Here is a 12696-nt window from a genome sequence, read left to right on the forward strand (position 1 = left end):
TTGGGAGGGCAGGAAGAGGCCAGGTTGCTATGGAAACACGAAGGGCAGACAGGGCACAGAAAGGTGAAGGAGAGAATGGAGATATAAATTATATTCATAAGTAAACATATGAATGTGTTTATATACATATATAGACATTATTATAAAGAAAAGCAGGGGATATTCTCTCATTTCCTCCTTCCCTGATTTATCAGTGTAAATATAGAGATTTAAAAAAAAATTATCAGAGATCTTGCTGACAAATCACTCTCCCGTCGAGAAAAAACATATTTACTCATTTACCCTCATTTACTCTGACCACAAATTCCAGCTACTATGTGCTGGGTACTGTTGTCTTGGGTTTTTCATATTTAGTCTTGAATTTTCACAGATACCTATGAGACAGGTAGAATCTATCATTTGAGAGATACAAACTCTGGCGTTCAGGAGGCTGAGTGACTCATTCAGGGTCATGGAGCTGTGCAAAGAGGGAGCAGACATGGGATTTGAACCCAAGGCTGTTTCTGGTTCTCAAGCCCGAATGCCTGCTGTTCCAGCCACTGCCGGGACATCACCACCTGGTGTGGCAGGGCTGTTTCTAAGCCAAACAGATTCAACAGGCGGCTTCTGAGTGAGGGCCTGAGTTGCCTCCTGAGGCTGTGCCCAACGTGCAGCAGCTTCTGATACTCCAGGGAGGATACAGCCAGGTGGGCGGTGCCTGCCCCCTGCTTGCCCCCGACGGCTGCTCTGGGCACCTGCTGGCATGACAACTTGCAGCTGCTGTCTCCCTTTGCTCTCCACGCACCAACCCCCAACACACACCAAAAGCTGGGTTCAAAACTCCGAGTCAGAGGCACAGAGCTCTCTCCTGAGCCCCCAAGGGAACGGAAGGAAAGGGCAGCCAAATGAAACAAGATCATAAATGAGCGAGGCTCAGTCAGGAATGACGAAGCCTGACGCCAACCAGGTTTGGCAGTCCTGCTTCTGGGTGGGCAAACACAGCTTAGTGAGCGCTACAATGTTTTTTTTTGGGGGGGTGGTACGGGAGGAGGGCCATTTACTCATCCTATTTTATGGAAGAGAAAAACAAGGCTCACTTGTGAAGGGTTAAGTAACTTGCCTGAGCGCCTACGGCCAGGCACATCTGTGAGCAGACACTGTTTATTTTCCCACAAATATTTACGAGACAAGTATGCATTTATGGAGAAAGTGAAAGCTACAAGCCTCGCTATCTAATTTCAGTGTCTGAATCCAACTGTGCCAATTAAAATGAAGGGTGAAAACACAACACCCCAAAGCACTTCTTATGACCCTGCTGAACAGATATTTTCCTTGGCAAATTCCTTTGGTTTCTCCGAATGTCAGCTTGAGTCCAGCCTGGGAAGAATCCTGAGGACAGGGCCTGGCTGGGCTGCACCGGCCCCGGGGAAGCCTGGCTGCACGATTTTCAGTCCAGAGCAATGCCTGTCACTTGCCTACTCTCCATCTGGGGGTGTGGGCGGGGGTGGCAAATGTGGGACGCTCTGTGCCTTCCTCTCTTCTCATTTGCTTCTCTAAAACCTAGTGCTGCTTTCTGCCAACAGAGTTGAATTATCACCTGGTGAAGGAGATAACATTACGCAGACCCACCGCGGCTGGTGGAAAAGCAGCCTGCGGAGAGATGGATGAAGAAAATGATACTCACTATTGGGATGAGACAATGGAGCGGGGGTGGAGGAGCGAGTAGGAGCCGCTGAGGAAAGAAACATGAAGGTAAAGAAAAAAGAGAAGAAAAAAAAGCTCATTGAGGCACAGATACTGAATGAAAAAAAAAAATGGAAGAGTCACCCAAGGGTGTCAATGGCAGGAGCTGAAGCGGGTTAAAGCAAGGAGGAAAAACACCATGCATGAGGGCAGGTGGCCTGCGGGCCAGCGGAGAGCAGGGCTCTCTGGCTTCGGACCGCAAGCCTGTGTCTCTGCCAAGCCCCAGGGTTCAGGTAAGGGACGGGGCCAGGAGCAGCAGCAGAGGCCTGCAGCCCCGCCTGAAACAAACAGCCGGTTCAGCAGGACCAGCCGTCTCCATGCGATCACATGTCAGGAGGAGAGGAAACCTGGAGCCCGGCTTAAGGCAAACGTGGAAAAAAGGAGGCTTTGGCTTTTCACATGCTAGATGTCCATATGCGCTCCTGTACAGGCCGATGTCTGCACTCCAGGCGTGTGCGTGGAGCAAAGCCTGTAACCCTCATTCTCTAATCTCAATGTCCCAATGACACAGAAATGACCTTCCTACTCAAAGTTTACTACTGGGCGAGGTCCAGGATTGTTTGGCATCTGGATGATACTCTAACCACCACTGCCCTCCAAAACCCTATACGGGTTCTCCAGATGCTGCTGTGAGCGTTACTCTCGCTCTCTCTTGCACAAAGGGATGCTAAAGAGACTGCAACTAGATAAGTAACGCTCACCCCACTTTCGGCTTGGAGGACCGTCAGCGAGGGCTCATCTGAGGCATCCTGGACACTGAACAGATGTCCAGTTTTCTGCTGGCAAATATTCTGAGGTTGTCCCATCAACAATCACAAAACAAAGTTCCCTCTGGGAGCTAGATGAAAATCTGAAAAAACATCACCGTATCTCCAACACTGCCTGGGCACTCATGGTTTGGTCTTCCTTTTCCCTCCCAGATGAGGCACCTCATTAAACCACGTGAGTACAAGGTCACCGGAGTCAGAGCAAGATGGCCTACTAACTCATGGTGACTTGATGGTCTGGTTAATTCATGTGAAAGTGTATCTCTTTTACTTTTTTGGCTTCAAATATTTGCATACCTGTCCATATTATTCTGGAAAAGGGGTGGAGTTTTATCTGTTTTAAACACAATATATTAGAATACGTTTAATTTATACTTGCAGTGTGCCATCTAGGGGGCAAAATTTTGTGAAAACAAACATCTCAGGATGCCTCTTTTACAAAGGAGAGACTCATTCATAATCTGTATACCCTGAAAGAAATGGTCTATTTTGCTTCACAGTTCAGAAGCAAATTAAGAGGTAAACATTCAGGCAATGAAATTCTGAAGGCGTGTGGCTCAATCACAGAGAACAGGATGCACGCTCAAATGTCACGTCATCGGGTTAGGGCCTCGGCAGCTTTGATAGGGAAGCAGCCCCTCCCAAGGCAAACGGAGGTTGTGAGCTTTCCACCGTGACAACACGCAGACATCTGGCCTAAAAAGACATGAAGCAGGGACATCTTTCCAGGCTGCAGTTGTATTTGCTTGTTTGGAGTCACAGCTGCCACGTTACCTTCACACACATGTACGAACGGGACACAAAGGAATCTTCAAACAGGTGAACCATGCTTTCTAATATGGCAGCTCAGAAGCAGGAGCTCTCTGAGGTTACCTGTGGCTTTGGCACGTTCATGCCCCCGAAGGTGGGTAAGTCTATCAGGGAGCCAGGAGAGCAACCCCATTGTTGGCACATCTCAAGGAACTTCAAGAGCTAAACTAATGTAAAATGCACTGGCTTTCACCTACTGCCTCCTAACCAGGGGGTGGGGGATGGAGGATGGGGTAGGGTGTCTGGCAGCAATGACTCTCTCTGTTCAGCACGACGGCGTGTTGACCCTGGGTACCTTCTCTCCCTTGGGGTGAGTGTGCACCTAGGGCCTAACTCCAGCATCACGGGCTCAGGCTGTCCACGTGCACCCCAACATTATAGGAGGGGAAAGCACTGCCAACAGGTGAGACGAGCCGGTGTCAGAAACCAACGCTGCTGGTTCTTGGGCTTGGTGTAAGCATGCAGCTAAACTGGTGGCTGATTTCACACAAGCTTTGTGCCTTCTGAGGGAGGGAGAACTCAGAGAAGTCCCTCCTAAAACGTGCCCTCACTTGCCAGTAGCAGTCAGTCAGTGATTTTGTCATAGGCGTGATAGATGCTGGAGTCGCCCTTCCAACTGTATTCTTCTTCAGGATGGGTCTGGGTACCCCTGGGGCCAGGCCCTCCCTTCAGCCCCTCTAGGAAGGTCATGAGGGTACAGGAAATACCATAATAACCAACTGTAGTGAGCGTATGATGTTCTCACATGTACGCTGCCTCTTATCCAGTTCAAGTTCTTGACAAAGGCACTCAACGCTAAGGCTGGGCCACGACTCTTCTTATCTAAGAGGAGTTTGATTTTTTTTTTTTTTTTTTGTAATTCTTTAGGCCATAACTTATTAGATAATTGAGAAAACTGACTTTGCATGCCTCTAGCAATGCCTGCTGCTGGATCGTTCATGACCTACTTGGAATGGACAGCTGACCACACCATTTTCCAAAGGGCCTCTTGGAATCTGGGTTAATTGCCCACTTTCCTACTAGCAGATAACAAACAATGAGGTCTAGAGGCCTCTCTCTTTTTTTAAATTAAACACCGACTTTTAAAACATAGCATCTGTTTAAGAAATTCTTTACCTTTACAAGGACTGAGCTGGCAATGAATGCAAATCACTTACAGGCTTTGAACTCTAAGACCCAGTTACTCTGATTCCGTACTCAAACCCCAAGTACTAGTAAGCAACTCAAAAGGAGGCCTCATCCCAGCCTTCCTGTCTATGACGTACCCAAGTCACATTCATTTACTGGTCAAAATTCGGAAGAGTAGAAGCCCAAACTGAGAGTAAAGATCCAGGAGCAAGTGCTCTCACCTTTAGAGCTGCCCCGTCTGAGTTTCCTCGGGGCCCGGGTGCCAACGGGAGCTGACAGCTGTCACTCTTAACCTGACCACTCCAGTCCCCAATCCTGACTCTTTCCAGAACCGGTTCATTCAGGAACCAAGTCTGCTGAGATCATGGATTCAGCACTTGCTGAAAATCTCCGAACGCCTACACTGAGCTACTTAGTTTCTGCTGTGGCTGCAATATTTCTGAATAAATTTTAAAAAGATAAGCTTCCCTGAGTGCCTTTCAGGAGCTAGGAGCTTTTTATGACAAGAGTGTGCAGTTTTCCGAATACCTTTTCTTGTGAGTCTCTCTGGGTAACACTGAACTCAGCCTAGGAAGCAAGGGGCAAGCGTCAGCGGGAGTGAGGCTTGGGGGGCATCTTATAGCCCAAGATCAGACCCCTGCCCCCGCCCTCGCCCCCGCCACCGTGGAGGGGGCGGGCTTCTGTAGCCCTTGCTCCTTATGTTCACTATTTACAGCTTACATGTCCTTCCCACGGAGAACTCCCCTCCCTATATACTTGGCAGTGAAGATACTAAGGAGCTGGTCAGTCTTTTCCAAACGTGGAAATGTGGAAATGCACACTGCAAATAACCTCCCTCTAAAGAACACAACTGACTGCAAGTGGGGATTTAACCCCAGCAGCTGCCTGCAGCACCTACCTGTGACTTGGGAGCCAAAGCTCATGTTACCCTTTACAACTGCGGCTGCTGCTTGGGCCCCCTAGAGCCCCCCAGCTGCCACAGACAGAAAGGGGAGGCGCTACGAGCTCTTTTATCTCCTCAAAGTCTTTTATCTCCTCAAAGCAAAAGCGCAAGTCCTTTCAGCTGCTGTTCCCTGTGAAGGGATTCTGAATCCCTGGTGTGGCTGCGGTCACTTCTCTGGCATCCTGGCAGGAGGTGAGGCGGTGCTCTCGCGTGTTACTCAGAGACCGCCTGCAGACCCACCTTGCTTAGCTTGGCGCGCAGCGGCATTGCCACGGGGAGTCATCACACGCAGAAATTAATCAATCAACACAATTTCGAAGGACACAGAAATTGCATGCTCTACAACAGGACGAGTGTTAGCCTCTTGGAGGAACCTACAGACATTAACAGGAGCACAACTAGACCAAGGTCAGTGTGGTTAGGGCCCGGACAGCATCATCTACTTCAGCCTAGGGGACGAAAAAGGGACCAGAACTAAATTAAGAACTAGGACTAGCAGATGTTAACACTATAGAAACAGATAATGAGGTACGAAGAGGCACTTACGTGGAAGAGGGCTGTCTGCATTTCCCATGGATGGAACACAGACGATAAGAAAAGACAAGAGACAGACCCAAGGGGGAAAAAAAAAAGATGTAAAAGAAATGAATAGACTCAGGACAGCACATGGAATTGGAAATTCAAATTATCATGTTATTTCAAATCCAGAAAGAAGCAGTTCCTGCAGAAAGAAGATGAGACAGGCCTGCTTCTGGAAAAGGCAGGGGGACTGCTTGCCAGCCTCTGGCTTCAAAGAGAAGGAAGCAAGGGATTGCCCTGCGTGGCTTTTCATCCCAGGAACGAGAGAGGACCCAGGGATCCCTGTGACTGCTCAAGGAGTCGGGCTGTGCTGCACCTGCTATAGCTGGGAGGATGCACGGTCCTCCCAGAGGTTTGGGGCTATGGAGGGATATCAGCAGAGCCTGGCCTTCTGTGGGACAGCAGGGAAAGCGAGGCAGGCAGGGGTGAGGGAAAAGGGAATGATGGAGGAAAGCGGTGCCATCCTGAATGGATCAGGAAGAAGCGCCTCTCTGGAAAGAGGCCCCAAGGGAGGGAGACCCTGACGCGCGCTCCTGGCGGGAGGGAGGAGGAGCAGAAGAGTCAGGGGCCTCAGCCACCCTTTTCCCTCGTGCACTGCTGGGCTCTTGCTCCTGCACATACATCGCACAGCAGCCCCTGCATTTCCGTAACGTCATCTCTCTGCTGTGGCAAAAATCCCAAGCCTAATTACACGAACCATCATTGTCTTTACCCTCTTCCTTCAAGTCACGGGGTGCTTTAGGGCCTTTGTGACCTGTGTCCAAAAGCAGTGTCTCCCAAATCCCTCCACAACATGCCTCTGCGTCTCTGCCCGCTCCCTTTACGACGTGTCAGGGGCTTCCTCCCTGGCTGTTATTCTAACAGGAGGGACCCGCTACTGTGACAGTGTCACCAGGCACTTTGGGGAAGAGAACAGAAGGGGCTGGGCATCAGCCATCACTGAGGGCCAAGGAACTAGGAGGTGGGACCTCCTGGAGCAGAGGAAGCTGAAAGACAAAAGCTGTCATCCAAACCATGGATGGGGCAGCTCAGGGTCCCCTCTGCCCCTGAGGAGAAGAGGGTGGGGATGGGGAAGAGGCAGGGCAGCTGCTTTTACTTACGGACTGGCTGCGTCTTGAACTCAGAGGCTGTGCTGATCTCCCCCAGCCCCTTGCCGTTGAGGGCCGCCAGCCGCACCGCGTACGTCGTCTCCGGCTTCAGGCCCACGATGGTGACGATGCCCTCCATGTTGGCTGTTGCGAGAATATGAGAAGGATCACAAAGGGTGGAAAGCCCATTAGTAAAATGGCGCAGCCACTGTGGAACGCAGCATGGCAGGTCCTCAAGAAATTAAACATGGCATTTCCATGTGATCTACGTCTGGGTATATCACAAAAGAATTGAAAGCAGGAAGTGGAACAGATACTTGCCCACCCATGTTCAGAGTAGCACTGTTCACAATTGCCAAAGAGAGGAAACAACCCAAGTGTCCATCAATGGATGAGTGGACGCACACAGTGTGGTACTGATACAGTGGAGTTTCAGGCAGCTTTAACACGGAACGAAACTCACTCGGACACGTGCTACAATGTAGGTGGACCTTGATGACATCAGGCTAAGTAAGCCGGACACAGAAGGACACGTTCCACTCATCTGTAGTAGTTAGAAGAGTCAACTACACAGAGACAGGAAGTAGAATGGTGGTTGCTGGGGCTGGAGGGAGGTGGGAATGGGGAGCTAGTGTTTAACGGGCACTGCGTTTAGGATTATGAAAAAGTTCTGGAGATGGATGGTGGGGATGGTTGCACAATAACGTGACGGTACCTAATGCCACTGAACTTCACACTTAAACATGGCTAAAATGGTAAATTTCACATTCCACGTATTTCACCACAACAAAAATAGAATCGGAATGTTGATTATATTTGAATTAAATATATTTATATATATATATATTTATATATATATATAAAGGGCAGGGGAGGGTGGAATCCAGCTTGTAGCAATGACCAAAAAAAGAAAACAAAGCCAGTTGGACTTTCACATGGGGTCGACTTGCCATAGAGCTGGTGTGAGGTTTCAGAGGGAAGCTGGCAAGGTAAAGAGATTGTTTTCTTCTGGCTCCAAATGGACAGCCCAGAAACTCCTCAGGTTCCCACCCCCCAAAAGCTGAAGGAGTGATGGAGGCTACCTGGTGAAATAAATTCTCAGTAAAAAGGGCCGGAAGGCAGCCACCCTTGTTACCACATACCGGACCAGGATTAAAACTTTCTACGGAAACAAAAAGTACTTCACTGGTGTATAAACCCCGCAGGGAGAGTTACACACGGTTGTATACTCGGTCTTCAGGGCAAAATAGTCCAGGCTCAAAATCTTCAAACTGTAGGCATCCAAGGGTCATTTTTAAAATTTTAGTTTGGAAATCTATCACAGGATGAATTGAAGAGCAGACTTGTCTCTGTGGCAATTTGTTGTGTGGTTAATACCATCATTACAGGGCAGCCCTTGAATACACCAAGCAAGATGGATGGGTGACGGCAGAGAAGCCCCAGCCCGGATCACCCACAGGTGCAGGGCAGGGGCGGTCTGGACTCATTCAGTTGTGCTTAGCACCTAAGTAGGGCTTCTGCTTGGAGCGTGCTTGAGATGGCCTTGTCTTAGCGTGTCCTGAGAAGCAGGTTCTGACGTACCAGGCGACAGAAGGCCAACACTTCCAGAGGAGATGTGACCGTGCCCAAATTCCAGAGGGACAGGGATGGTGCTGCGGCAAAGGAACATGGACGGATGGCAGGCTGTGGCATCTGGCTTCCTCAGCAGGTGAGAGCGATGTGCCATTCGACCCGGGTGTGCAGTCAGGGGCCCGGCACCAGGGGTGAGCGTCTGCCCGGCACCGAGAAACCCATCATTCTAAAGGAAACGCCGACTCTTCCCACTTACCCTCCTTGGCATCATACCACTTGAAATGCCACACTTCTTCGCCCACTGCTCTCCACTCGGCCTTGTATTTGAGGATGGGCACACCACCTGTGGCCTCTGGTTCATCAAACTGCACCTGTGCTGTGCTAGAGTACGGCTCCACCTGGTCGATGGACGGTGAAGATGGGGTGTCTGTGGGGAGGGCACATATGGAGACCCAGGTGAGCCTGATTAGGTCCAGGACGTGACTCCCAGTCACAAAGCATGTCTCTCGTTTGTACTCATTCTTGGGAATCTTGTCACCCGTCTCCCGTTCCCCAGCCCGCCTCACCTTATCATTCCCTCCCAACATGTGCCGTGCCCACACCTTTGAACCTCCATAGGCTCCTTGCTTCCTGACCCTCTGTCTTTGGCTACCCTGGCCCTCTCTTCTTTTACTCTCTTAGCGTCACCGAAGGGCATGGACTAGGCCAGCAAAGATGAGGTTGGTACAGCCATCAGGGGTGCTCACCTGCTTGGACAAGGATGAATTCCAAAGACTCCTGTCCAATGCGGTTCACTGCAGTACAGTTGTAATTTCCGAAGTCATTTTCAGAGTCTGGGGTCACCTTTGGAAAGGAGGAACTTGTGGGTTACAAGTGTCCCACAGAACGGTCACACTGATTCAGATCTTTGTTTACTGAATTAATTTGTAAGGAACAGAACAAGTAAAGCATGAACGATTAGCTCCAGCCCAGCCTTAAATCAGAGAGAATCGCCAAGGGGCTAGTGAGAGGCACGCTCGGCCTCCCAGGCTGTGACCTAGTCCCAGGGAGAGAGAGGGGAGCAGGGCTGAGACTCAGTTTCTTCTGTAGCCGATGGCTCCCCTGGTCAGGACACGTGGGAGAAGCAAGAGAGAAGATTTTAGCTGCAGAGGGCAGCCTATCCATAGTCAGATTGTGCCTTCTCCACCCTCCCCTGTCCCCGCCCCGACTCACCTCCAGGTAGCTGGCGGAGGGGGTGTTGTAGATCTTGATATTGCTGTAATTGGAGCTTGGCAGCAGCTGGCCATCCCGGAACCATGAAATTGTGGCGCTTGGGTAGGCAAATACCTCGCACGTGATGTTCACCTGGTTCCCCTCCCACGTGTAGACAGCCACAGGGCCCTGCAGCTTCGGGGCATCTGCAAGGAACAGCAATGCCCATCAGGAAGACCACCACCACCAAGGAGCTCCGTGCACCCTGTCTCCCGGCCCTGGCAGGGTGTGTGTGCCCTGAAGCAGACCCAGCTCCAGGACACGATCAAGCCCAGGCTGGTGTAGCAGTCCTGGGAACTGCGTGGGAAGACGGAAGCGCCTGTGGGCTTGTAAGAAGCCTGGGGCGGTGGCAGGGACAACTTGGGGACAGAGGTCTGGAAGGGCCCAGGGCAGGGTGCAGCTCAGGTCCTGGCTGCTGTCCTCCCCTTTCATCCTGACGCCACACGGCCCCCTCCCCTCGTTTTTCCAGTCACTGCTCACATTGCACTTCGAGGTACATGGACTGGGAGTCCTGGCCGATGGTGTTGCTGGCAGTGCAGATGTATTCTCCGGCGTCTGTGTACTGGATGCTCTTCAGGGTCAGAGACGACACGCGGGCATGGCTGCGCACCACCATGTGCCCATCCAGAGTCTGCCAGGAGGGAAGGGAGAGCGTGAGAGTCCGAGGCAGGGCGGGGGGCAGGGCAGGAGACCGGGCCACCCCTCGTCTGGGACCAGTCTCACATCCTCTCCCCAAATCGTGCCAATGCCTAACTTTCACTTTAGGTACCTGGTAGTGTGGGAGGCTCTGGAGAGCACCACGGGAACCTGAGTGTATCCAAAATAGAAAGTGGGATTCAAGTTTATGTCAAGCAGCCTGGACTCTGTGCCAAGGTTGGTCTGGGGCAAGGACAACCAAGGTTCCCCGCCGCCACCACCCGCCGCCCCAAGACAACCCTGTGTGGCATGTCTTAAATGGAAGTGAAAGTCCTGGCTAGCAGATACTCCAGCAGCAGCGGCCTTGCTCCATGGGATTCTGGGAAACCTGCACCCCTATGCTTTCCTCCCAGGAGTCTGCCCGTCTGCCAGTTCCACGGTGCAGGCACGCATAATGGGAAATCCGAATGTGCCAACTGCAAGAAATTATGCAAGAAACCTGTATTTCTGCAGATGCCTCACTTTCCTGAATGCTTAAAAGTAAAATAATTTCATTCAAGAGAAAGTCCGACAACTCAATGATCAGGAGCTGGTGAGGGGTAGCTGGGTCTTCTCTCCAGGGACAGTGGCACAGAGTCTCAGGCAGATCTGGGATCCGTGACACCACACTCACCACCATTTTCTAGCCCCTAAGACCACAGTTGGCTTCCTGAGTCTCTGGAATTACAGTGACTGGTCAAAAAGGGAATAAGCATATGACCCCTAGGCAATGGGTACTGTAATATTTCCAAGGGGCCTTTGCCTTGACACTCTAAAATGGTTGCTGGCCTAGTCTGGGCATGTTGCCCAAGTTCAAATCCTCAAGAAAGTTGGTAATCTGAAGAAGGAGTCTTGCTCCTCGTAGGCTGGGCTACACTCTTATCTCCAGCATATGCTATTCTGTGGAGATGGACAGGTGAGTGTTCTGCATATGGCATCTGTCATCCATGGGGTTGAGCCTTTAGGGAATCGAACACCTGCTTCAGATACTTTTGACATGCTGGTTTGGAAGCCTGGGACTCAGAACTGCAATGTCATACAGCAGCCAGTTTAGGCAGCTCAAAAGGAAGGTCCCATTGGCCTTGTGGGGCAGCCTCCACAGATCTGCCCATCACTAATGGACCTAATCCATCTCAGGCATTTAAGCCCCACTGAGGTTCTCATATCTGGAAGTTGGAATACCACTGCTGGCAAGGAGGCAGAGTGCTGAACAAAATCATCACTGCCTACCTCTGCGAGGGCCACCCCACTCACAGAGGAGTGCCCAGATGTCCATAGCTCTCAACTCCACCTGAACCATAAGTCTGCCAGGCTAAGTGGTTGAGGAGATGCCACACATTAGTGAGAGATGACAACAGACAGATGTGGAGCACTTGGCTAGTAAGCCTTGAGACATCTGGTTTGCTGAAGATACTGGGTCCTTGGACCCCCGTATCTTGTGGGCTGACAGGGTTGTCCCAATATTCCCGAGTGGTGACTCCCATGAGCCATATAAATTTTAACCCATCAGATCTAGTGTCATCGAAAACATGAAGCCACACCAGCAAGTATCTCTAAAGAGCTGACCTGATCTGCTTGTCACTTCTGTCTGTCCCCAACAGAGCAGGACAAAGGCAGAAAGGATTTGAGGTCCACTCCCCCCTGCCCCGCCCCACCCTTTTGGTTATATCAGTGAGAACACAGGTTCAGCTGCTAGTGATACCAGCCAGTGGCTGAGCAATGACTGTTTGTCATAGAGGCACAGCTTGTCCTGGGCCCAGCACCCACAAACATGGAAAACTGACTGGATCTTTGGGAAGTCAAGAGAATATTTCCACAATGGAAGAAATATTGCAGCAAAAGATGAAAAGAGAGTCGCGGAACTAAGAGTAGGACAGTAACAAATCACAATGAAACAGGGCATGAGCAGTCTTTACTCAGAATATTCTAGAAAAAGGTTGAAGAGAAGCTTGGGAAGTGGTTTCATTGACAGCTATACTCTTCCCCCCTTCTATGTGTTCTAAATTTCTCTGGAAAAATTTTCTCATTTAATGTTGTCAACAGACCAGTAGACAGCCCTCTACAGAGAATTCTTATTTTGCAGTGGCTCGCGACAGGATTGATGATGGGAATTTGCCAGATGCCCAGTTCTCCCTCCAAGGGGAAGCAGATAGACTCCAGT

At 50.6% G+C, this 12696-nt stretch overlaps 1 protein-coding gene across 18 annotated transcripts in view; it reads right to left on the bottom strand.

The window, feature by feature from the left end:
• The window catches only part of NCAM1 (neural cell adhesion molecule 1), a 311346-nt gene that overhangs the window by 31351 nt on the left and 267299 nt on the right, over positions 1–12696 (bottom strand). For 9 of the 18 annotated variants that reach the window (XM_053204102.1, XM_053204101.1, XM_053204105.1 and 6 more), the window contains 6 exons: positions 10341–10491; positions 9822–10006; positions 9356–9452; positions 8866–9036; positions 7050–7181; positions 5917–5931 (listed from right to left, as the gene is read on the bottom strand). In XM_053204102.1, coding sequence (XP_053060077.1) covers positions 5917–5931; positions 7050–7181; positions 8866–9036; positions 9356–9452; positions 9822–10006; positions 10341–10491 — 751 coding nt within the window. The remainder of the gene's footprint in view (positions 1–5916; positions 5932–7049; positions 7182–8865; positions 9037–9355; positions 9453–9821; positions 10007–10340; positions 10492–12696) is intronic. The other 9 variants (XM_027036525.2, XM_053204103.1, XM_027036527.2 and 6 more) reach the window with 1 other exon arrangement.

This window comes from Acinonyx jubatus, chromosome D1 (genome assembly GCF_027475565.1).
Source record: "Acinonyx jubatus isolate Ajub_Pintada_27869175 chromosome D1, VMU_Ajub_asm_v1.0, whole genome shotgun sequence".
NCBI lineage: Eukaryota > Metazoa > Chordata > Mammalia > Carnivora > Felidae > Acinonyx > Acinonyx jubatus.